Source organism: Budorcas taxicolor, chromosome X (assembly GCF_023091745.1).
Source record: "Budorcas taxicolor isolate Tak-1 chromosome X, Takin1.1, whole genome shotgun sequence".
NCBI classification, from domain to species: Eukaryota; Metazoa; Chordata; class Mammalia; order Artiodactyla; family Bovidae; genus Budorcas; species Budorcas taxicolor.
Genome location: NC_068935.1, coordinates 68,119,745 through 68,147,036, shown reverse-complemented (window position 1 = coordinate 68,147,036; position 27,292 = coordinate 68,119,745). Strand labels below are relative to the sequence as shown.

General features: G+C 35.6%; 1 protein-coding gene across 1 annotated transcript in view; it reads right to left on the bottom strand.

Moving 5' to 3' along the window:
• RPS6KA6 (ribosomal protein S6 kinase A6) overlaps positions 1 to 27,292 on the bottom strand; it is a 180,888-nt gene that overhangs the window by 35,005 nt on the left and 118,591 nt on the right. The window contains exons 13-20 of the mRNA XM_052663075.1: positions 15,834 to 15,936; positions 14,978 to 15,108; positions 14,424 to 14,546; positions 13,808 to 13,897; positions 12,558 to 12,716; positions 10,095 to 10,256; positions 4,660 to 4,736; positions 2,216 to 2,333 (exon numbers count right to left, since the gene is read on the bottom strand). Of these exons, the coding sequence (XP_052519035.1) occupies positions 2,216 to 2,333; positions 4,660 to 4,736; positions 10,095 to 10,256; positions 12,558 to 12,716; positions 13,808 to 13,897; positions 14,424 to 14,546; positions 14,978 to 15,108; positions 15,834 to 15,936 (963 nt within the window). The remainder of the gene's footprint in view (positions 1 to 2,215; positions 2,334 to 4,659; positions 4,737 to 10,094; positions 10,257 to 12,557; positions 12,717 to 13,807; positions 13,898 to 14,423; positions 14,547 to 14,977; positions 15,109 to 15,833; positions 15,937 to 27,292) is intronic.

The window sequence follows — 27,292 nt, the reverse complement described above, 5'->3', positions numbered from 1 at the left end:
AAAAGAAGAAAAACTCTCACTGTTTGCAGATGACATGATCCTCTACATAGAAAACTCTAAAGACTCTACCAGAAAATCACTAGAGCTAATCAATGAATATAGTAAAGTTGCAGGATATAAAATCAACACACAGAAATCCCTTGCATTCCTATACACTAATAATGAGAAAATGGAAAGAGAAATTAAGGAAACAATTCCAATCACCACTGCAACGAAAAGAATAAACTACTTAGGAATATATCTACCTAAAGAAACAAAAGACCTATATATAGAAAACTATAAAACACTGGTGAAAAAATCAAAGAGGACACTAACAGATGGAGAAATATACCATGATCATGGATCGGAAGAATCAATATAGTGAAAATGAGTATACTACCCAAAGCAATCTATAGATTCAATGCAATCCCTTTTAAACTACCAATGGCATTTTTCTCAGAGCTAGAAGAAATAATTTCACAATTTCTATGGAAATACAATAAACCTCAAATAGCGAAAGCAATCTTGAGAAAGAAGAATGGAACTGGAGGAATCAACCTGCCTGACTTCAGGCTCTACTACAAAGCCACAGTCATCAAGACAGAATGGTACTGGCACAAAAACAGAAATGTCAATCAATGAAGCAAAATAGAGAGCCCAGAGATAAATCCACACACCTATGGACACCTTATCTTTGACAAAGGAGGCAAGAATATACAATGGAGAAAAGACAATCTCTTTAACAAGTGGTGCTGGGAAAACTGGTCAACCACTAGTAAAAGAATGAAACTAGAACACTTTCTAACACCATGCACAAAAATAAACTCAAAATCGATTAAAGATCTAAACATAAGACCAGAAACTATAAAACTCCTAGAGGAGAACATAGGCAAAACACTCTCTGTCATAACTCACAGCAGGATCCTCTATGATCCATTCCCAGAATATTGGAAATAAAAGCAAAAATAAACAAATGGCACCTAATTAAAATTAAAAGCTTCTGCACAACAAAGGCAACTATCAGCAAGGTGAAAAGACAGGCTTCAGAATGGGAGGAAATAATAGCAAATGAAGCAACTAACAATGAATTAATCTCAAAAATACAAACAACTCCTGCAGCTCAATTCCAGAAAAATAAATGACCCAGTCAAGAAAATGGGCTGAAAAACTAAGCAGACATTTCTCCAAAGAAGACATACAGATGGCTAACAAACACATGAAAAGATGCTCAACATCACTCATTATCAGAGAAATGCAAATCAAAACCACAATGAGATACCATTGCACGCCAGTCAGAATGGCTGCTATCCAAAAGTCTACAAGCAATAAATGCTGGAGAGGCTGTGGAGAAAAGGGAACCCTCTTACACTGTTGTTGGAAATGCAAACTATTACAGCGACTATGGAGAACAGTGTGGAGATTCCTTAAAAACCTGGAAATAGAACTGCCATATGACCCAGCAATTCCACTGCTGGGCATACACACCGAGGAAACCAGAATTGAAAGAGACACGTGTACCCCAATGTGCATCATAGCACTGTTTATAATAGTGAGAACATGGAAGCAACCTAGATGTCCATCAGCAGATGAATGGATAAGAAAGCTGTGGTACATATACATAATGGAATATTACTCATCCATTAAAAAGAATACATTTGAATCAGTTCTAATGAGGTGGATGAAACTGGAGCCTGTTATACAGAGTGAAGCAAGCCAGAAAGAAAAACACCAATACAGTATACTAACGCATATATATGGAATTTAGAAAGATGGTAATGATAACCCTGTATGTGAGACAGCAAAAGAGACACAGATGTATAGAACAGTCTTTTGGACTCTGTGGGAGAGGGCGAGGGTGGGATGATTTGGGTGGCATTGAAATCTGTATAATATATGTGAAACCAATCGCCAGTCCAGGTCCGATGCATGATACAGGATGCTCGGTGCTGGTGCACTAGAATGATCCACAGGGATGATACGGGGAGGGAGGTGGAAGGGGGGTTCAGGATGGGGAACATGTGTACACCCATGACGGACTCATGTTGATGTATGGCAAAACCAATACAATATTGTAAAATAATTAGCCTCCATTTAAAATAAATAAATTTATATTAAAAAAAAACAAATACAGACATAAAACACCATCTGATACTCTGCAAATGCAGACTAGGCTACAAACTTAAAATATTTTGCCAATTAACAGTTCAACAAAACAAAACGTATTTATAATTTATACCTTTGCTCCATCTGAAATACTGTCCCAGTTTCCACCACTCAAAGAGAACTTTCCATTGCCTATACGCAACAATATCTCTTCAGGAGTATCATTGGGCCCATTAGCAAAGGGAGTGTAGCTATCAAAAAAAAAGATTTAAATATACATCAGGCCTAAATACATATTAAATCTAATTGAAAATGATGAGTATAGAACTACAAGCATATTTACTGTAGCAAATTAAGAATATCACCTAAAATTTCCCTTTACTGTTCATATAAAATTTTACGTTTCAAACAATGAACTTAATGAGTTATATAATGAAATGAGTCTTGCCTACATCAATCTATTTTTTTTTACCTTTGATCTGTGAATCTATGTAAAATAAAGGTAGTTGTATGTAACAATACATACTGAAAATCAACACAAATTTTGAATTCACATGCATAAGTTAGGAACCCAAATATACCTACTATGAAGAAAGTAATTTTATACATTTATTGAATAGGCTCAAATTTATCAATATTATCAGTGAAAACAAAGTAAGTATTTTAAACTAATGTCTATGAAAAACTGGTTAAATATATCAATATAACAGAAAAATCCTTTATAGCCATTAAAATTCGGAAAACAAATACATTGTTTGAAGTTAAAGTGGTTTAGAAAATTATTATAGAATGACAAAAAGTGGTCACTTTTGTACCATTTTAACAAATGGTACCATTTTAAAAATGGTATTCAGATTTGGGGATAGAAAGATTTATGGCTAAAAAGTATGAGAAAAATGCCTTAATATGTTAATTCCCTCTAGTTGAGATAACACTAAACACACATACCTATCACATACACACAAAATGCTTTGTTTAGTCATAAGTAAATATTTGGAAGTAGCTATCTAGAAATGATATCCAATGGTTTGAAACCAATACTGCTGACTGCTGTTCCTATGCAAACATTAGCTACTTTTAACTTTTAGCACTTCCTGTGGTATATGACTGGAGAAGGCAATGGCACCCCACTACAGTATTTTTGCCTGGAAAATCCCATGGATGGAGGAGGTAGGCTGCAGTCTATGGGGTCGCTAGAGTCAGACACGACTGAGTGACTTCACTTTCACTTTTCACTTTCATGCATTGGAGAAGGAAAGGGCAACCCACTCCAGTATTCTTGCCTGGAGAATCCCAGGGACGGAGGAGCCTGGTGGGCTGCCGTCTATGGGGTCGCACAAAGTTGGACACGACTGAAGTGACTTAGCAGCAGCAGCAGTGGTCTATGACTAAATATTTTGCACATATTTAGAAGTACATGGAATATACTGACATATGTGATTATGATCAATCCAATAAATAACTTGGAGTCACTATTTTCATAACTTATCCTTATAAGTCTCCTGCTATGGCAAGCATATTTAATTATCAGTTCAGTTCAGTTCAGTCACTCAGTTCTGTCTGACTCTTTGTGACCCCATGTACCACAGCACGCCAGGCCTCCCTGTTCATCACCAACTCCCGGATTTCACCCAAACTCATGTGCATCGAGTTGGTGATGCCATCCAACCATCTAATCCTCTGTCATTCCATTCTGCTCCTGCCCTCAATCTTTATATTTAATTATACTAAATGCCTTTTTAAAGCTGGAGATGGAAATGGCAACCCACTTCAGTATTCTTGACTGGAAAACTCCATGCACCGAGGAGCCTAGTGGGCTAAAGTCCAAGGGGTCTCAAAGAGTCGACCACAACCGAGCACATCAGCACAGCCTTTTTAAAAAAGTTATACCTAAGGACATTTTGATTACATTAAAATTCTTCAAATTCTATTTTATGCATTATACTTTGCTAAACCTAGCCTTTATCTACAGTTATAAATGTTTACTTCTAAATAAAAGTGCTACTTATTATTAAGAATAAAATAGCACTTATATTATTTATAAACTAACAATATTCAACATAATCCAATGGCTACATTTTTTAGTATTTCTTTATTCTTTTAACACATCTGCATGTGTTTCTGTATTTTAATATTCTATTACTATTTTGTGTAGGTTTGTTATAAAGCTCAATCACACTGAATCTCTACTGCCAAGAAAACCAAAATTCAAGTACTTTAAAAAAAAAAATCAGCAAGTGCAGTGGGTAAGCACCTGCTTAACTGTTAAATGATTTTATGCTAAGGTAAACATTTTGAAAGTATAATACACTTAAACATAAAATATCAAAATAAGAATATATGCTTTATTTTTAGAAGTTTTTGTCCCAGTTGAACAATGTTTTAACTATGTGTCTAAATAATGCCTCATTAAACACCTTATTTTTTTTTAATTTTATAAGTATACAATATATAATATTTTAGAATAGTGATAGCATTTTCCTTAAGGTAATTTTCATCTGTCCTCTTTCTAGATGAAAATATACAAGTGAAATTAAAATAATGATGTGAATTAATTTGAATATATAAATTCCTTACCCAGCCAACATTGTATAAAAAAGGACTCCCAGACTCCAAATATCACAAGCAGCATCATAGCCTTGTTGCATAAGAACCTGAGAAAGGAAATACTCATTATCTGGTACTACTCAGTATAACTCAGTTTCATCATCTAAAAAAACGTTGTGTTTCTAATAATCTCACAGTGCTCACAATTAAAAAACTTAGCTCATTTTAATCTTTTCAAAATTAATTAACTTAAAGGCAAAGTTTTCTGCAATTAACAAACATCCAATAAGTGACTATTAATAAGGTGATTAAGCAATATGAATGATACAAAAAAATCCTTTTTTAAGATATGATTCCTGATCTCAATGAACTTTCACTCCATCTCTTAGGAAAATCAGACATATCAAAATTTAAAACATGTACAGAGAGCTTCATATATTCTACACAGAATATTGAATTTTAACCCTGACACTGACTCTATGAGATAGATATTATTTCCATTTTGCAGATGAAAAAACTGGGGCAAATGTTAAGCAATTTGCCTGATATCACAAACCTAATGAGTGGTGGAGCAATTACTCTAGAGCCTGTGCCTTTAACATCTATGATAATTGTTTCTCTACTGCACAGGAGATGGTAAGATCATATATACTCTTATGAAAGCAAGATGAATTTATATTTTACAAAAAAGATTCATGTCTTTAAAAATTAGTATATTTCTGGATCAGAAACACACATCTGATAAATTCTAAATGGTTTCATTAATTTTTGATATCATAATTTAGGTAGCTCTTTTTTCTCTTGAGGCTAGCGTTAAATAAATATGTTAAATAAATAACATATTCATTATATATTCATGTGAATTTTCCCTGTGAATTTAATAGCTAGTATGAGGTGAAATGAGGTCTTTTTATTAAATTTAGAAAAACAAACCCACTGATAAAGCCTTTGTAAATAGAAACAAAATAGAAACATTATTAATGCATTAATACTGGGGACTGCATAATCACCAGAATGGATATTTCATTTATAAAAGTCTAAACATATTAATACTTGGCTATGACAATGGCCAAACATGAATAATAAATATCTACCTTAAAATCCAAGGTAGATATTTATTATAATTTCTATATTTATACATATAAATATTTATAAATTTATAAAATTTATATATATCATTAAATTTTATATAAAAATTAAATTTATATATTTTATTAAATTTCTATATATAAAAATTTATTGTAATACATATTTATATTTATAATGGTTTTTCTATGGTCAAAGTATATAAGAACACACATATGTACAAACCTGAGAAGCTGAAGAGGTTATCAAAATACCTATATAACTGGCTAATGTAAATAACACAAGTGGAGACTACAAAGGCCCTAAAAATAATAAGGTAGAGTTAAAACAGTTCACATCATAAGTCTAACCTGGCATCCTCTAGTGAAACATAAACCTCTTTTGCTTTATTCCCCTTCTATCTTTCCCTTTCTCATGACTGCTCACAGTTCTGGGCATCACCATGTTTTCTCTGGTTCCCTTAAGACAGTATTTTTAAAGGTTCCCAGATGATCCAGTGCACAACCAAGATTGAGGGACTGCTTAGGAACCTGTTGTACAGGCAAGGTTTAAACAGTGAGTCAGCACTAGGTATTGCATACTCCCATAACCTTCCAAGTTAATGAGACGAAAGGCACTGGAGGTGTCATATTGCTTAATGTAATTAAGGCCAACCATGAAAAACCTATTTCAGTTTTACCACACACAAACCCAGTTTGTCTGAGTAAAGAAGAGGTAGCCTACTTTTGTTCTAGAGCAGGTCTCAAAGTCCTATAATAATAATATACAACCATAAAAGAAACAAGACATTGTGGCGGGATGAATGAAAGTGCTAAGTTGCTTCAGTCCTGTCCAACTCTGCAGCCTTATGGACCATAGCCCGCCAGGCTCCTCTGTCCACTAGATTATTCAGGCAAGAATACTGGAGTGGGTTGCCATGCCCTTCTTCAGGGGACCTTCCTAACCCAGGGATCAAATCCAGATCTCTTATGCCTTCGGCATTGGCAGGCGGGTTCTTTACCACTAGAGCCACCTGGGAAGCCCAAGAATGAAAGTACCGTGTAAAAAGTAACATGTTTCACACCTTCTTATTTGCATAAAGTTAAATACAAAGAAGATAGAAGTCACAATTAAAGTAGTTATGACGTTACCTTCTCTCTCATTTGGCTTCCCAAATCAGCAAAATGTAACAGAGATTCTCATTCCCTTTGCTCTGAAGTTCAAATTAATTCATATTTGGAGCAAAATACATGAAAGCCCAAAGCCAGAGCAAGGCAGAGTAATTTCACATTGACTTTTTTTTTGGCTGTGTTGGGTCTTGGTTGCAGCATGTGGGATCTTCATTGCAGCAGGCAGGCTTTTGGTTGCAGCATGAGGGATCTCTAATTCCCTGACCATGCCCCCTGCATTAGGGAGCATGGAGCCTTAACCACTGAACCACCAGTGAAGTCCCTCACATTTACTTATGTAAAAGAGTTATAAGCACAGCATCCATCCAATGTATTGTAAATTCCTTAAGTTCAGGATTATTCTTAGACCTCAGTAGGCATTGAATATTGGTTGAATAATAAGATAGATTTGCTTTTTAAAAAAGAACAAAATATTTTTGAGATATACTAATTTTTGTGAAGTAGCCATAATAGAAAAGTACATCTATTAAGTAAGTAAGTCTTAGAAGGTGACTAAATTGATGCATATCAAAAAAGAAATGAATTGTTCCTTACTAAGCTGAAATTGTACTACTAATTTGTTTCTCTCTTAGTAAGTAAGGGCTTTTTATGCACTGTGATGAAATAATGAATTTATATTCTCATAAATGCTATTATTGAACTTCCCACATGGATCAGTAGTAAAGAATCCACCTGTCAATGCAGAAGGTGCAGGAGACAAAAGTTTAATCCCTGAGTTGGGAAGATCCCCTGGAGGATAAAACAGTAACTCACTCCAGTATTCTTGTATGGGAAATCCCATGGAGCCTGTCTGGCTACAGTCCATGGGTCCGCAAGGAGTTGGACATGACTGAGAAACTGCATATGCATGCACAAATGCTATTATTTATTCAAATATCTACATGGACATTTGAATCTTTCTGATTCTGGTTTAAAAGATAACACATTTCATACAATTCACTAATAATTTTTGAAAGAGTCTGAAATTTAAGAAACAAATCTTACCCCAAACCTCTGTTTTTTATTCATAACCATCAATAAATATGCATTCATTGCTGGCAGAGACCTCAGACTTGATAATAAAACTTTTCAAAGCATTTTGAAGATACAAATAATATCCTAGCCAAAGGCACTTCAGACATTAGAGGCATTGGTTACAGAGAAGTGGTCTCTACTTGCCTAGACCTTCACTATTACAACGCTGAAAGTGTCTAACTACAATGGAAGTCTATTAGGATAAAAAACATCAGTGAGCTATATCCTACTCTGCAGACTTGCACTCATTTGAAAATGTTTATCTAACCATTAATCTAAACATAGACATGTATATTTTTCATTTTACTGTCTGTTTTTAAGATCTTTATTTGGGACACATTCATTCTTAACCTTTTCCAGGGAAAAGTACCCTTTATACCAAGGAATCTAGGTCCACAAGATTAACTGAATATTAAAAAAATCAGCTATTAAAGTGGTTATTCTATACTCTACTGTTGTGTCTACTGCATAAATATTCTATAACATTTATAACAATATACTCTATATTTTATAGAAGAGCCTTATCCTCAATAGTCTATATTTCTATTCTATAAAAATATTAAAATGTCCTAGAAAAGCTAATTTTTTTAATGTCTAAGTTATATCCCTTACACCTGAGGGCCTTACAATAACCCCTTCTTGGTTCATGCATCCATATCAATTTTCTATGAATATACTTAAAACAGATTAAAACACATCCTCTGGACACATACATAATTTCTCATAGGGCAAATCTTATCATTAAAACCCTATAAAGCAGATGTTATATTTCTTCCTCAACATTAACATCTTAAAGGAAGATTAAATAAATTTTAACATGGGGATTTCTCATTATAAGAAAGTTACTTTCCCACTTTCTACATTTTTATTTTCAACACTAGAAATATTATTTTTCTAATAGCTACACTAAATACAGACTTATTGATATTTAAATATAAGAAATATGCTTATATTTTTATAGAAATATAAAAAGTATAAAAATATTTTATATCTGATGTGCAATATTTTCCAGAAGAGCTAGTATTTAGTGTAAAATAAATGAAAATATGCACATGAGATAAGAATTCATCCTCAAATTATTTTATTCTTCCTCTGACTTGATAAATTCTATTTTTCAAATCTGAGGATATCTGTGTACTTGGATTTATGTTAAACATATGATAATTCATGAGTGAGCATTGTTTGTAACATTTAAGAATAATTCTTGACTTTTACGAGCAAAACTTATAAAGAATCTATATAACCAATGCCATCCCTGATTCACTTTTTAATCAATCATACTTTTATTGCAGTGGGAACTGTTACCATCAAAGCTTCCATCCCCATTATCAGAACTGACAAGACTGCTGGAGCTTGCCAAATGTTGAACATGCACCCCTTGACTTCCTCAGCATCATCTTTCTGGACTCTATTCTTTAAGATCTACATATGAATGTTATCTACCAAGAAAAACCCCCCTTTTTATAAAAATCTCTGTAAAGCCGTTTTCTTCACGAATTAGAAGACCTTACAGACAATCAGGGATGGCACTGCCCATGTTATGTATAATTCTAAACAATATAAACCATCTCATGTTCAGCACAAACCAAAATATCTGAAAACCTATCCTAACTTTGTGAATGCTGGGTCTTGAAAAAATCATTTAAGTACTTTGAGTCTCAGTGTCCTCATTTAGAATATTTAATATGTTGAAGGTAGAGTTACCTCTACTCTCTGACCAGTTCTAAAATGGTATGATTCTGAAACCATTATAAAACCCAACAGAATAGAACAATATGATTATTATATTCAGGTTGGCTGCAGATGCTAGTTATTAGTCTAAATATTTATATTGGGCATTATCAGAATTCAACGATTTAAAGAGCTTTATAGTTGGGAAAGGGCTTCTCTGGTGGCTCAGACAGTAAAGAAGCTGCCTGCAAGCAGGAGACTTGGGTTAGATCCCTGGGTTGTGAAGATCCCCTGGAGGAGAAAATGGCATCCCACTCCAGTATTCTGCCAGCAGAATTCCATGGACAGAGGAGCCTAGCGGGCTACAGTACATGGGGTCACAGAGTTGGACACGACTGAGTGACTAACACAAAGGACAAGATCACTTGGCTTTTACTACCTACCATAAAGCTGACATATAAGACACCAAATGCAGTCAACTAAAGGAAAAGAATAAAAGGCAAATACTGAAGTTTTAAAGAATACCTCAGGTGCTACAAAGTTTGCAGTATAGCATGGAGTTAACAGAAGTCCATTTTCTCCTCGAAGTTGTTTTGCAAACCCAAAATCACAGATCCTAATGGAGTCTGCATTGGCTGATTCATCCATGTATAAAATATTACTAGGTTTAAGATCACGATGAACAACCTTGAATATTAAAAAAAAAAAGGATGACATTTCTATAGCTAACTATTATAAGTTAATATATTTCCAGGAAAAGAAACTCTCAATCATGAAATTTTGAAAATGACACTTTCTCCAACCTTGATAGCCTTGACAACCTGAAGTATATAGGTGAATTATCCCTATCAGATAGATGTGCCAGTTTTTATCAGGCCACCAGTTTTTTTAATCATTTTCAATCTCAAAGCTGAATTCTCAATTCCACTTGTAGATATAATGAACTAAGACCCTATTCAAACCTCCTCACTATGGTAACCAAATATGAAACCTGAGTTAAAAGAAAAAAAATAAACTACCTTGAAGATATTGGAGAATGAGCAAAAGGAGATAAGATTCTGGTGGGGAATACATACTTGGCTGAAGGAAGGAGTTGCATAAGTAGGTTCCCATATCTGTGGCTTTTAGCAGAAAGCTATGTACAGTTCCTATGGCACACAGTGGTAGTGAAGGAATGCAGAAAAGCCCATCATCTTTCTGGCCTGAAGCACCAGAAAAGAAATGCTGGGAAACCATGAATGCTGAGTGGAGGAATACAGTAACGTAAAGAGCCAAAATGGACCCTTGAATAAAAAATGTGTAAAGGAAGCTCAAATGACAAAAGATATAAACAGAAACCACAGCTTCTGCTGAAAGACCAGAGCTTTCAGTGCAAACCTTAAGAAAATCACCCACTGAAAACAAAAGAAAACTAAAATAATCATTGGAGAAAAAAATAACAGAATATAACAAATCTCCACAAGTTAAAATTCAAATGTGCAGTACACAATCCAAAATTTTCTGATATATGAAGAACACTCTTCCAAAAAAAGGACAGAGCTTCAAGAAAAAAGAACATCTATTCCAACTCCAAGATAAACCATGTTAGGCTTAACAGCAAGTGTCTTAAAGTGCCTATTATTATATGTGATATGATAGATATGCTAGCTAATGCTACAATGGTAATCATATTTTAGTATATACATGTCTCAAATCAACATGTATATCTTAAACTTACACAACGTTATCTGTCAGTTATAGGTCAACAAAATGTATTGTTCAAAATTGAGAAGACTAAATACTAAAAATTTAAAAAATAAAGTCACTATTATAACTATCTTCAATAAAGTAAAACAAAACATGCTTTCAATGCATGAAAAGTGAGCAGAAAAATAGAAACAATAAGAGCTAAATAAAATGCTAGACATACATAAATAAAATATTCCAAAATTCTTCATGTGGTGATTTTTCTACTGATACTATCCACTTCATTTCATTTAATCCTATATTTAATCAGCTGTTTACTACATTACAAGATCTTTCGAGACAAGGATCAAGACTTAAACTCATGGTTGAATCTGCAACACCTTTTGCATTGTCCGGCATGTAGAAATGCTCAATAAATGTCTGTCATTAATTTATTTAATTGATGCATTAATTTATTTCTAAAATAAAAGATGCATATCATCTTCTTCTCAAAAATTATGGCCATCCTTTATTTTAGAGAATGTTGATAAAGACAATCAAATAATTAATTATAGAACTATCATACAATTTATATTTCAAAGTGCTGAAAATATACTCTATAAAACCATAGTGAAAAATGAATACTCGCCCATGTAGAATTTTCACTAAGCCAATTCTGAGTTGCTCATTTTTTTAGTTTATACTTAAGTGGGTATGTGTCCACTAATACAACTGATTCAAACTTAAAATTTTAAGTTATTTGTGACTTTGTTTCCTTGTGTAGCTATATATATAATAGAAGTGACCTTTTTTGGTAATCCAATTAATTTGTTTTATGAAGAGATAGGAAACAAAATAACAGACCTGCTCTTTCAATAGAAATTTTAATGTATACTTCAAGTGTTTAGAATCAAAAATTCTTACTGTATTGGGGAAGGGATTGCTAACAATCAAAATAAACAGTTCTGCCAGAACTTTATGTGATAGGCATAGTATAATTTGCTAATTAGTCTATGTTTCACTTTCAAGTCTGATGACGTTTAATAAATTAAAAGTCAAGGTTAGATATTTATATAATTCAAACCACTTTAAAATTAACATGCTATTAAATTGGTGCTAACAGGTAGAGAGAAGAAAATTTATAATAAGGTATTACCCAATTTCCTAAGCTTATAACCTTCACTACATAATGAATTTTATTAGGCTATTCCATATAAAAATATGTGATAGAAAAAGTAATTCATTTTAGGTATCATCTTCTATATAAAATTTTATGAAGATATAAGTCCCAGAATTAAAAGGAAGAATATAACTACAACTTACTCCTTGACAATGAAGATAGTCAACTGTCTTAGTTATTATAAACAGTACATCACTAGCTTCCCGTTCTGAAAAACATTTCTGTTTGAGAATACGGTCAAGTAGCTCTCCTCCTTTCATCAAATCCGTAACAAGGTAAACATATCTACCATCATCATAAACCTAAAAAAAGAACATAATTTTAAAATGTTATTGTTTATAATTCTGAAAAGTTTTCAATTATATTTACTTTGATTTTAGAATGAACCTCTACTGTTAAAAATACACTATTCGTTTAGTATTAATATAGTACAGACCCTACTGAAGATTAAACAGGCTAAACAGACTCAACACCATTCTGTGAGACCATGTGAAACATCTAATTTTATTAACTTTTGAAGATATCTGTTATAATTCATCAAGGAGTATAAGTGGAAAAACAGAACTCTGTGACTCTCAAACAGCACCTATGACATTTCTGACTGTATTATAGCCACTTTCCTTCCTTAATAATGTAAGCTTCCTTTTGGCAGTAAATATGTTGTTTTTTAATATCCTCCTCACATTCTACTATCTGACCTGGCAACTTAAATATTTGTTGAATTCAAATGTTGTATCAAGGAGAACAAATAAACATGTATACCCTTTCACTCAAAGCACATGATATCTACATCTACACATATAAACACACACATGTAGACATATATCTATCTATATACACATATAGCATATATTTATATATATGTATAAAGTACTATTTAAGGATTATAAATCAAAATGTATATCATATTATCTGAAACAAACTGATCAAGGAGATGGTTTGTCAGCATTCAGTAACATCTATTAATATGAGTTCACTTTAAAAAAAACTACAGAATAATATTTCACCCAAGCAACAATCCACAGTGCTACAGTCAACTGCTGTACAATCAAAGAAATAAAGTCTCCTAGAATTTGGCAGATTCGTAATCTCTTCTATCTTGTATATTTGTATTACTAGAGAATAATAAATGCTGCTGGTGATGTTGTCAACTAGTTAACCAGTTAGAATATATTCAAGTAATCAGGACACTCTCATTTGCCAACCATCATAGTTCCTTTCTGATATTCTACAAGGAGGGTAAGAGTGCAGAATCATAGGGATAAAAGAACTGAAGTGGAAAATTTAAGAGTCTTAATATTTTATGGCATGAAAGTAAAGATACCATGGATATGGAAAGTTCAAAGTCATAACTTCATTAGCTTAACAGATACATAGATTTTTAAATACCTACATCCTTTAAAGTGATAATGTTGGGGTGTTGTCCATAGCGCATTAAAATTTCAATTTCTTCTGAAGGGTCTCTCTTAATTTTGTCAATGATCTAAGAAACAAGAAAAATCACAGAGGAAAATTATTTTCTTTGTCTAAAAATGAATTACATGATTTTAATTTGGTTGTATTTTCAAGCAAATAATAAAACTCAAGAGTGATGCTTACCTCACATTATTTAATATTTAAAAATTTCCTATAACTGAAACTTAATAAAAAACAACATAGTACTTTCCTCAACATTATATTCCATCTAACTGAAAATATACAAACTGATAATTTGATCAAAATATGACAGTAATTGTCACAATTGCTCAATCTTAGCATACTATGTGACAACAAAATTATTCAAAAGCAAGACATTCAAAAAACACATTGCTTCTCCAAAATAACATCTTTTCTACTGAACAAAATAAAGTCTTCGTAAGAAATTCAAAATGAAATTATTAAGTCAAGAGTTTTACTTCATCATTTTATCTTTGCTTTCTCTATTTGCTCCACTGAAAAAATGTCAGTTGGCAATTTAACTTACACATATTAAACAAACAAAAAAATAATGTTAGCCTCAGAGACAATACCTTCACTGCAAATTCCATGTTGGTAGTGGTGTGTATGCATCGCTTACAAACAGAATAGGAGCCAACACCAATATCCTCTTTCAATTCATACACTTCACCAAACTGTGCAGCATTTCCATTTACCTGTTTTTGTTAAAAAGTAAAATACAAAACAACAATATGGTTTCACATTTTTTTCTTTTCTCCTAAGTATATGTTCATCTTAAATCTTTAAAAAATCAAGAGTAAGTCTAGAGAAATTTTATCAGTATTTATAAATGGCTTACACAGTTTCTAGGTGATCTGAGCATACAGATTCTGAAGGCCTTCTAGATCGCCAAAGCCAATATGATAAATCAACTAGCTAATGTATCACCCATTACATTTTCTTGACAAAAGACATCAGATAAATACATAATTAAAAGTTACTACTGTCTGCATTTTTCCCAAAACATGGAAAGGTCTTTAATTCATCATACATAGATAAATGAAGAAGTTAAAAATCACTGTAAATCAATCAGCAATAATGGGAAGAAATAATTATCCCTAATCTGAATAATCTATGTGTAATTTACCTGAACAATTGGTAACACATTTGCACTTGTGATAGGAGTGATTTTATATTCTTCTGCAATAGAAGTTGCAACAAAGCTGAATCCTTTGAAGAGTTGATGAGCATTAGCACTGGCTGGCAAACCAGGAGAATCTAATGTCCAAATAATTAAATTTAATTAGAATTAACAATTTTATGATATGAAATACCAACATTTCTTTGAGTATAAAGGAAACTATTAAATGTTACCATCAGGCATACTATATTATGTATTTGATTTATTGTATATTATCTGTTTCCCAATCAATGGACATGAGTTTGAGAAAGCTCCAGGAGATGGTGAAAGACAGGGAAGCCTGCCATGCTGCAATCCATGGGGTCGCAGCATCGGACATGACTGAGAGACTGAACAACAACAATAATACTAGTATGCAAGCTCCATGTAGATTATGATTTTTGTCTGTTCAGTTCAGTTCTGCATCATCACTGCTTAGTATTTACATAGCAGGTATTCAATATTTGTTGAATGAATATATGAAACAGATGTCAATAAAAGTAAACCACATTAAATTCTGAACCATAAGAGTTAGAGAGATATATCTCATATCTTACTTCCTACTCACATTCTCTAATGCATTATCATGTCAAAAACATTCACCCTTTGCTCTAGTCCCTGCTTCCCTAATGAACATTAACCATATAAAACCTCTACTTGAAACATGTCCAAGCAATGCTAAATAGGATCTACACTTCTACACAGGGCAAACTACCCTTTGCAAACTCATAATTCTTTCAGTTTTTAATCTAAGAAGCTAGTTTATTTTTTTAACCATCTAAATGAATAAAAGCCCTGATTTTCACACATAAACATGCATTACCTTTAGGTGTTTTTGCAGTAAATTCAGGATCAAAACAAAAAGCATCATCTGGTTTTCCAGAAGCAGGTTTGAAAGGAGGCTGGATTTCTCTTTTATATAATTTCTAGAAGAAATGACAGAATGATACAAAAACTTATTAACACTTGAAAAACTACTAAAGCAGAATATGTTATTCACAGTCCTTAACAGAAGACTCACAATTTCTTACATGAAATTTCAACAGGGTTCAGATACCTATAAACCAAACTCTAAATTCTACCCTATTAACCAAATTTTGTATATCATCTAAATCTGAGATATCAAATACAGAATCAAATGAGACCAAGGAACACAGCAGCAAAGCCATAGGTTGTATCCACAAGGAACAATGCAGTTCAGTTTTGGATTTCAAAAACTGACTTGGATTCTCACTGGTAAAATAATCATAAAGAATATCACAATGTTACCAAGAAGAAATAACTAATGACATTCTAGGATTTTAAAATGAATTACTCTATCCCCAAGAAGTATGCATTCTACCTGAAGTAACCTGCTTTCACATAAACAATATGCATGTAAAAAGAATTCAAAAATTTAAACTTGTCTAATAATCTAACTTCCTAAAACTTATGTTTTTGCAAGACATATAAAATAGCTTAAAATATATGCAAGTCTACTTTTTTATGGAAGCATAGTTTTTCAAAAGCTCACAGTCCCACAGTGAGGGAAAATAAATAGAAGACTATTGTAAACTAATTTTCCTTTAAAGGCCATATATGACAAACCTATAGCAAACAACATTCTCAATGATGAAAAACTGAAAGCATTTCCTCTAAGATAAGGAATAAGACAAGGATGTCCACTCTCACCACTTTTATTCAATGTAGTTTTGAAGTCCTAGCTAAGGTAATCAAAGAAAGAAAATTAAGGAATCCAAATTGGAAAAGAAAAGGTACAATTCTCACTGTTTGCAGATGATATGAAACTACACACAGAAAATCTTAAACAGGCCACCAGAAAACTACTTGAGCTAATTAATGAATTTAGTAAAGTGGCATGATACAAAATTAATGCACAGAAATCTCCTGCTATACACTAACAACAAAAGATCAGAAAGAGAAATTAAGGAAACAATACTATCTACCAATGAAACTAAAATAATAAAATACCTAGGAATAAAAATACCTAATGAGAAAAAAGACCTGTACTCAGAAAACTATAAGATGCTGATGAACAAAAAATGACGCAAATAGATGGAGATATACATCATGTTTTTGAATTGCAGAAATCAATATTGTGAAAATAAATGTACTACCCAAATAATCAATAGATTCAATACAATCCTTATCAAACTACCAAGGGCATTTTCACAGAATTAGAACAAAATATTTTCTAATTTGTATGGAAACAAATAAATACCAACTATTGATAATATTCTTTGCAGCTAAATATGGAGACGCACTATACAGTCAGAAAAAACAAGACCAGGAGCTGACTGTGGCCCAGGTCATGAATTTCTTATGGCAAAATTCAGACTTAAATTGAAGAAAGTAGGGAAAACCACTATAGCATTCAGGTATGACCTAAAGCAAATCCCTTATGATTATACAGTGGAAGTGACAAGTGATTCAAGGGATTAGATCAGATACACAGACTGCCTAAAGTAATATGGACAGAGGTTCATGACACTGTACAGGAAACAGTGATCAAGACAATCCTCAAGAAAAAGAAATGCAAAAAGGAAAAATGGTGGTCTCAGAAGGCCTTACAAATAGCTGAGAAAAGAAGAGAAGCAAAAAGCAAAGGAAAAAAAACAAAAGATATACCCATTTGAAAGCAGAGTTCCAAAGAACAGCAAGGAGAGATAAGAAAGCCTTCCTAAGTGATTGATGCAGAGAAGTAGAGGGAAAAAATAAAAGGGAAAATATTAGAGATCTCTTCAAGAAAATCAGTGATATGAAGGGAACATTTCACCCAAGGATGGGCACAATAAAGGACAGAAATGGCATGGACCTAACAGAAGGAGAAGATATTAAGAAGAGGTGGTAAGAATACATAGAAGAACTATAAAAAAGATCTTCATGACCCAGATAACCACAATGGTGTGATCACTTACCTAGAGCAAGACATCCTGGAAAAAAGTGGGCATTAGGAAGCATCACTATGAACAAAGCTAGTTGAGGTGATGGAATTCCAGTTGAGATATTTCAAATACTGAAAGATGATGCTGTGAAAGTGCTGCACTCAATATGCCAGCAAATTTGGAACACTCAGCAGTGGCCACAGGACTGGAAAAGGCCAGTTTTTGTTCCAATCCCAAAGAAAGTCAATGCCAAAGAATGTTGAAACTACCACAATATTGCACTGATCTCAGTTCAGTTCAGTCACTCAGTCATGTCCAACTCTTTGCAACCCCATGAATCGCAGCACGCCAGGCCTCCCTGTCCATCACCAACTCCCAGAGTTCACTCAGACTCACGTCCATCGAGTCCGTGATGCCATTCAGCCATCTCATCCTCTTTTGTCCCCTTCTCCTCCTGCCCCCAATCCCTCCCAGCATCAGAGTCTTTTCCAATGAGTCAACACTTCGCATGAGGTGGCCAAAGTACTGGAATTTCAGCTTTAGCATCATTATTCCAAAGAAATCCCAGGGCTGATCTTCTTCAGAATGGATTGGTTGGATCTCCTTGCAGTCCAAGGGACTCTCAAGAGTCTTCTCAAACACCACAGTTCAAAAGCATCAATTCTTCAGTGTTCAGCTTTCTTCACAGTCCAACTCTCACATCCATACATGACCACAGGAAAAAACATAGCCTTGACTAGACAGACCTAGTCGGCAAAGTAATGTTTATGCTTTTGAATATGCTATCTAGGTTGGTCATAACTTTTCTTCCAAGGAGTAAGAGTCTTTTAATTTCATGGCTGCAATCACCATCTGCAGTGATTTTGGAGCCCAAAAAATAAAGTCTGACACTGTTTCTCCATCTATTACCCATGAAGTGATGGGACCGGATGCCATGATCTTCGTTTTCTGAATGTTGAGCTTTAAGCCAAAGTTTCACTCTCCACTTTCACTTTTAACAAGAGGCTTTTTAGTTCCTCTTCATTTTCTGCCATAAGGGTGGTGTCATCTGCATATCTGAGGTTATTGATATTTCTCCCGGCAATCTTCATTTCAGCTTGTGTTTCTTCCAGTCCAGCATTTCTCATGATGTATTCTGCATATAAGTTAAATAAGCAGGGTGACAATATACAGCCTTGATGTACTCCTTTGCCTATTTGGAACCAGTCTGTTGTTCCATGTCCAGTTCTAACTGTTGCTTCCTGACCTGCATATAGTTTCTTAAGAGGCAGGTCAGGTGGTCTGGTATTCCCATCTCTTTCAGAATTTTCCACAGTTTATTGTGATCCACAGTCAAAGGCTTTGGCATAGTCAATAAAGCAGAAATAGATGTTTTTCTGGAACTCTCTTGCTTTTTCCACGATCCAGAGGATGTTGGGAATTTCATCTCTGGTTCCTCTGCCTTTTCTAAAATCAGCTTGAACATCTGGAGGTTCATGGTTCACATATTGCTGAAGCCTGGCTTGGAGAATTTTGAGCATTACTTCACTAGCATGTGAGATGAGTGCAATTGTGCAGTAGTTAGAGCATTCTTTGGCTTTGCCTTTCCTTGGGATTGGAATGAAAACTGACTTTTTCCAGTCCTGTGGCCACTGCTGAGTTTTCCAAATGTGCTGGCATATTGAGTGCAGCACTTTCACAGCATCATCTTTCAGGATTTGAAATATCTCAGCTGGAATGCCATCACCTCCACTAGCTTTGTTCATAGTGATGCTTCCTAAGGCCCACTTGACTTCACATTCCAGGATGTCTGGCTCTAGGTGAGTGATCACACTATCATGATTATCTGCATCATGAAGATCCTTTGTGGACAGTTCTTCTGTGTATTCTTGCTACCTCTTCTTAATATCTTCTGCTTCTGTTAGGTCCATATCATCTCTGTCCTTTATTGAGTCCATCTTTGCATGAAAAGTTCCCTTGGTATCTCTAATTTTCTTGAAGAGATCTCTAGTCTTTCTCATTCTGTTATTTTCCTCTATTTCTTTGCATTGATCGCTGAAGGCTTTCTTATCTCTTCTTGCTATTCTTTGGAACTCTGCATTCAGATGCTTCTATCTTTCCTTTTCTCCTTTGCTTTTCGCTTCTCTTCTTTTCACAGCTATTTGTAAGGCCTCCCAAGACAGCCACTTTGCTTTTCTGCATTTCTTTTCCACGGGGATGGTCTTGATCCCTGTCTCCTGTACAATGTCACGAACCTCATTCCATAGTTCATCAGGCACTCTATCTATCGGATCTAGGCCCTTAAATCTATTTCTCACTTCCACTGTATAATCATAAGGGATTTGATTTAGGTCATACCTGAATGGTCTAGCGGTTTTCCCTACTTTCTTCAATTTAAGTCTGAATTTGGTAATAAGGAGTTCATGATCTGAGCCACAGTCAGATTCTGGTCTTGTTTTTGTTGACTGTATAGAGTTTCTCCATCTTTGGCTGCAAAGAATATAATCAATCTGATTTCCGTGTTGACCATCTGGTGATGTCCATGTGTAGAGTCTTATCTTGCATTGTTGGAAGTGGGTGTTTGCTATGACCAGTGCACTTTCTTGGCAAAACGCTATTAGTCTTTACCCTGCTTCATTCCGCATTCCAAGGCTAAATTTGCCTGTTACTCCAGGTGTTTCTTGACTTCCTACTTTTGCATTCTAGTCCCCTATAATGAAAAGGACATCTTTTTTGGGTATTAGTTCTAAAAGGTCTTGTAGGTCTTCACAGAACCATTCAACTTCAGCTTCTTCAGCATTACTGGTGGGACATAGACTTGGATTAGTGTGATATTGAATGGTTTGCCTTGGAAATGAACAGAGATCATTCTGTCGTTTTTGAGACTGCATCCAAGTACTGCATTTCAGACTCTTGTTGACCATGATGGCTACTCCATTTCTTCTGAGGGATTCCTGCCCACAGTAGTAGATATAATGGTCATCTGAGTTACATCCAGCCATTCCAGTCCATGTTAGTTTGCTGATTCCTAGAATGTCGACGTTCACTCTTGCCATCTCTTGTTTGACCACTTCCAATTTGCCTTGATTCATGGATCTGACATTCCAGGTTCCTATACAATATTGCTTTTTATAGCATCGGACCTTGCTTCTATCACCAGTCACATCTGCATCTGGGTATTGTTTTTGTTTTGGCTCCACCCCTTCGTTCTTTCTGGAGTTATTTCTCCACTGATCTCCAGTAGCATGTTGGGCACCTAATGACCTGGGGAGTTCCTCTTTCAGTATCCTATCATTTTGCCTTTTCATACTGTTCATGGGGTTCTCCAGGCAAGAATCCTGAAGTGGTTTGCCATTCCCTTCTCCAGTGGGTCACATTCTGTCAGACCTCTCCACCATGACCCGCCCATCTTGGGTTGCCCCATGGGCATGGCTTAGTTTCATTGAGTTAGACAAGTCTGTGGTCCTAGTGTTATTAGATTGACTAGTTTTCTGTGAGTATGGTTTCAGTGTGTCTGCCATCTCTGATCTCACACACTAGCAAAGTAATGCTCAAAATGCTCCAAACCAACCTTCAACAGTATGTGAACCATGAAATTCCAGATGTTCAAGCTGGATGTAGAAAAGGCAGAGGAACCAGAGCTCAAATTGCCAAATTCAGTTGGATCATCGAAAAAGCAAGAGAGTTGCAGAAAAACATCTACTTCTGCTTTATTGACTATACAAAAGCCTTTGACTGTGTGGATCACAACAAACTGTGGAAAATTCTGAAAGAGATGGGAATACCAGACAACCTGATCTGCCTCCTGAGAAATGTGTATGCAGGTTAGGAAGCAACAGTTAGAACTGGACATGGAAAAACAAATCAGGAAAGGAATACATCCAAATCAGGAAAGGTTGTATATTAGGAAGCAACAGTTAGAACTGGACATAGAAAAACAAATCAAGAAAGGAATACAGCTAAATCAGGAAAGGTTGTATATTAGGAAGCAACAGTTAGAACTGGACATGGAAAAACAAATCAGGAAAGGAATACATCCAAATCATCAAGGTTGTATATTTTCACCCTGCTTATTTAACTTATATGAAGAGTATATCATGTGTAATGCCAGGCTGGATGAAGCACACACTGGAATCAAGGTTGCTAGGAGAAGTATCAATCACCTCAGATACACAGATGACACCACCCTTATGACAGAAACCAAAGTAGAACTAAAGAGCCTCTTGATCAAAGAGGAGAGTGAAAAAGTTGAAATAGTGACAGACTTTATATTTTTGGGGCTCCAAAATCACTGCAGATTATGGCTGTGCCCATGAAATAAAAAGACACTTGCTCCTTGGAAGAAAAGATATGACCAACCTAGACAGCATATTAAAAAGCGGGGACATTACTTTGCAGACAAAGGTACATCTAGTCAAAGCTATGGTTTTTCCAGTAGTCATGTATGGATTTGAGAGTTGGATGATAAAGAAAGCTGAGTGCTGAAGACTTGATTCTTTTGAACTGTGGTGTTGAAGAAGTCCCTTGAGAGTCCCTGGGACTTCAAGGAGACCAAACCAGTCCATCCAAAAGGAAATCTGTCCTGAATATTCATTGGAAGGACTGATGCTGAAGCTGAAACTCCAATGCTTTGGCCACCTGATGCAAAGAACTGATTCACTGGAAAAGACCCTGATGCTGGGAAAGATTGAAGGTAGGCTGAGAAGGGGTCAACAAAGGATGAGATCATTGGATGGCATCTCCGACTTGATGGACATGAATTTGAGCAAGCTTTGGGAGTTGGGGATGGACAGGGAAGACTGGCATGCTGCATTTCATGGGGTCAGAAACAGTTGGACATGAATGAGTGAGGGAACTGACTGATGGAAACAAAAAGCCTCCAAATAGCCATAGCAATCTTGAGAAAGAAAACTGAAGTTGGAAGAATCAGGCTTCCTGACTTGAAACTACACTACGAAGCTACAGTTCAAGACAGTATGATAATGGCACAAAACTGGAAATATACATGAAAGAAATAGGATAGAAAGAACAGAAATAAATGCATGCACCTAGAGTACATCATGAGAAATGCTGGGCTGGAGGAAGCACAAGCTGGAATCAAGATTGCTGGGAGAAGTATCAATAACCTCAGATATGCAGATGATACCACCCTTATGACAGAAAGTGAAAAGGAACTAAAATGCCTTTGATGAAAGTGAAAGAGGAGAGTGAAAAAGTTGGCTTAAAGCTCAACATTCAGAAAATGAAGATCATGGCATTTGGTCCCATCACTTCATGGGAAACAGATGGGTAAACAGTGGAAAGAGTGTCAGACTTTATTTTGGGGGGCTCCAAAATCACTGCAGATGGTGACTGCAGCCATGAAATTAAAAGACACTTACTCCTTGGAAGGAACGTTATGACCAACCTAGATAGCATATTGAAAAGCAGAGACATTACTTGGCCAACAAAGGTCTGTCTAGTCAAGGCTATGGCTTTTCCAGTGGTCATGTATGGATGCGAGAGTTGGACTGTGAAGAAAGCTGAGTGCCGAAGAATTGATGGTTTTGAACTGTGGTGCTGGAAAAGACTCTTGAGAGTCCCTTGGACTGCAAGGAGATCCAACCAGTCCATTCTCAAGGAGATCAGCCCTGGGTATTCTTTGGAGGGAATGATGCTGAAGCTGAAACTCCAGTACTTTGGCCACATCCGGCGAAGTGTTGACTCATTTGAAAAGCCTCTGATGCTGGGAGGGATTGGGGGCAGGAGGAGAAGGGGACAACAGAGGACGAGATGGCTGGATGGCATCACCGACTTGATGGACGTGAGTTTGGGTGAACTCCGGGAGTTGGTGATGGACAGGGAGGTCTGGCGTGCTGTGATTCATGGTGTCGCAAAGAGTCAGACATGACTGAGTGACTGAACTGAACCTATGGTCACCTAATCTGTTACAAAGAAGGCAAAGGAGAAAAGGCAGTCTCTCCAATACATGGTGTGAAGATAGGATTCTCCGTTTTACATTTTATTTAAACTTTTTATTTTTTATAGCAGCATAGCTGATTATCACCCTTGTGACAGTTTCAGGTGGACTGCAAAGGGACTCAGCCATACATATACATGTATCCATTCTCCCCCAAACTCCCCTCCCAATTTTCAAATCTAAAATTACAATCTAACAAAAAACATCATCAGCAAAAATCGTGGTGTGAGGGTAACTGGACAGTTACCTGTAAACAAATGAAATTAGAATACTGCCTAACACCATACAAAAAAAAATAAATAAATAAACTCGAGGTTCCCTAATGGCTCAGTGGTAAAGAATTTGCCTGCCAATGCAGAAGACATAGGTTGGAACTCTGCTCTGGGAAGATCCCACATGCTTTAGAGCTACAGAATCCCTGCACCACAACTACTGAGCCTGTGCTCTAGAGCTGGGGAGCCACAATCGCTGAAGCCCACGCACCTAGAGCCCATGCTCCACAAAAAGAGAAATCACTGCAATGAGAAGCCCAAGCACTGCAACTGGAGAGTGGTCACCACTCCCCATAACTAGTGAAAATCCCATGCAGCAATGAAGACCTAGCACAGCCAAAAATAAATAAAATTATTTAAACAGAAAAAAACAAAACTCAATATGTATTAAACACCAAAATGTAAGGCTGGATACTATAAAACTGTTAAGAGGAAAATGTAGGAAACCACACTTTGACATAAACCACAGCAAAATTTTTTTGCCCCAGGTCGTAATAAAAAAAAAAAAACAAAACAAATGGGACTTAATTAAACCACCCATAAAGAAATGAAACTAGAACACTTTCTAACACCATACACAAAATAAACTCAAAATGGATTAAAGATCTAAACGTAAGACCAGAAACCATGAAACTCCTAGAGAAGAACATAGGCAAAACACTCTCCAACATAAATCACAGCAGGATTCTCTATGATCCACCTTCCAGAGTAATGGAAATAAAAGTAAAAGTAAACAAATGGGACCTAATTAAAATTAAAAGCTTCTGCACAACAAAGGCAACTATCAGCAAGGTGAAAAGAAAGCCTTCAAAATGGGAGAAAATAATAGCAAATGAAGCAACTGACCAACAACTAATCTCAAAAATGTACAAGCAACTCCTGCAGCTCAATTCCAGAAAAACAAACGACCCAGTAAAAAAAATGGGGCAAGGAACTAAATAGACATTTCTCCAAAGAAGACATACAGATGGCTAACAAACACATGAAAAGATGCTCAACATCACTCGTTATCAGAGAAATGCAAATCAAAACCACAATGAGGTACCATTTCACGCCAGTCAGAATGGCTGCTATCCAAAAGTCTACAAGCAATAAATGCTGGAGAGGCTGTGGAGAAAAGGGAACCCTCTTACACTGTTGGTGGGAATGCAAACTAGGACAGCCACTATGGAGAACAGTGTGGAGATTCCTTAAAAAACTGGAAATAGAACTGCCATAAGACTCAGCAATCCCACTGCTGGGCATACACACCAAGGAAACCAGAACTGAAAGAGACATGTGTACCCCAATGTTCATCGCAGCACTATTTATAATAGCTAGGACATGGAAGCAACCTAGATGTCTATCAGCAGATGAATGGATAAGAAAGCTGTGTTACATATACACAATGAACTATTACTCAGCCATTAAAAAGAATACATTTGAATCAGTTCTAATGAGGTGGATGAAACTGGAGCTGATTATAAAGAGTGAAGTAAGCCAGAAAGAAAAACACCAATACAGTATACTAATGCATATATATGGAATTTAGAAAGATGGTAACAATAACCCTGTATGCGAGATAGCAAAAGAGACACAAATGTATAGAACAGTCTTTTGGATTCTGTGGAAGAGGAGAGGATGGCATGATTTGGGAGAATGGCATTGAAACATGTATAATATCATCTGTGAAATGAATTGCCATTCCAGGTTCGATGCAGGATACAGGATGCTTGGGACTGGTGCACTGGGATGACCCAGTGGGATGATAAGGGGAGGGAGGTCGGAGAGGGGTTCAGGATGGGGAACACATGTACAAACCCATGGTGGATTCATGTTGATGTATGGCAAAACCAATACAATACTGTAAAGTAATTAGCCTCCAATTAAAACAAATAAATTTAAATTTAAAAATAAATAAATAAACTTAAAAGTTTCTGCACAGCAAAGGAAATCATAAACAAGATGAAAAGACAACCCTCAGAATGGGAGTAAATATTTGCAAGTGAAACAACTGACAAGGAATTAATCTCCAAAATATACAAGTACTTCATGTGTATCAATATAAAAAAAATCCAATCAAAGAATGAGTGGAATATCTAAGTAGACATTTCTTAAAAGAAGACATACAGATGGCCAATGAGGCACCTGAAAAGATGATCAAAATCACTAATTATTAGAGAACTGCAAATTAAAATACAGTGAACTACCACCTCAAACCAGTGAGAATGGCCATCATGGCTTTTATCAAAAAAATCTACAAACAATAAATGCTGGAGGGATATGTAGAAAAGGGAACCCTCCTACACAGTTGGTGGGAATATAAACTCATAGAACCACTATGGATAACAGAATGGAGGTACCTTGAAAAACTAAAAATAGAACTGCCGTATGACTCAGAAATCTTACTGCTGCTGCTGCTAGGTCACATCACTCATGTCCGACTCTGTGCAATCCCATAGATGGAAGCCCACCAGGCTCCCCACTGCCTAGGATTCTCCAGGCAAGAACACTGGAGTGGGTTGCCATTTCCTTCTCCAACGCATGGAAGTGAAAAGTGAAAGTGAAGTCACTCAGTCATGTCCAACTCTTCGCAATCCCATGAACTGTAGCCTACCAGGCTCTTCCATCCATGGGATTTTTCAGGCAAGAGTACTGGAGTGGGTTGCCATTGCCTTCTCCAGAAATCTTACTACTGGGTATATATGCGGAAAAAACCGTAATTAAAAAATATACATGTAACCCAATGTTCACCACAGCACTATTTACAATAACCAGGACACAGAAGCAATCAAAATGTCCATCAACAGAGGAATGGATAAAAAATATATGGTACATAAAGCCCAATGGAATATTACTCAGTCATAAAATAGAATGAAACTGTGTCATTTGCAGAGATGTGGATAGATCTAGAGACTTTCATACACAGTGAAATTAAGTCAGAAAGAGAAAGACAAATATTCTTTAATATCTCTTATATGTGGAACCTAGAAAAATGGTATGCTACTGCTAAGTCACTTCAGTCATGTCCGACTCTGGGCGACCCCATAGTTGGCAGCCCACCAGGCTCCCTCATCCCTGGGATTCTCCAGGCAAGAACACTGGAGTGGATTGCCATTTCCTTCTCCAATGGAAAAATGGTATAGGTGAACTTATCTGCAAAACAGAAATAAAGACACAGATACAGAGAACAAACATGTGGATGGAT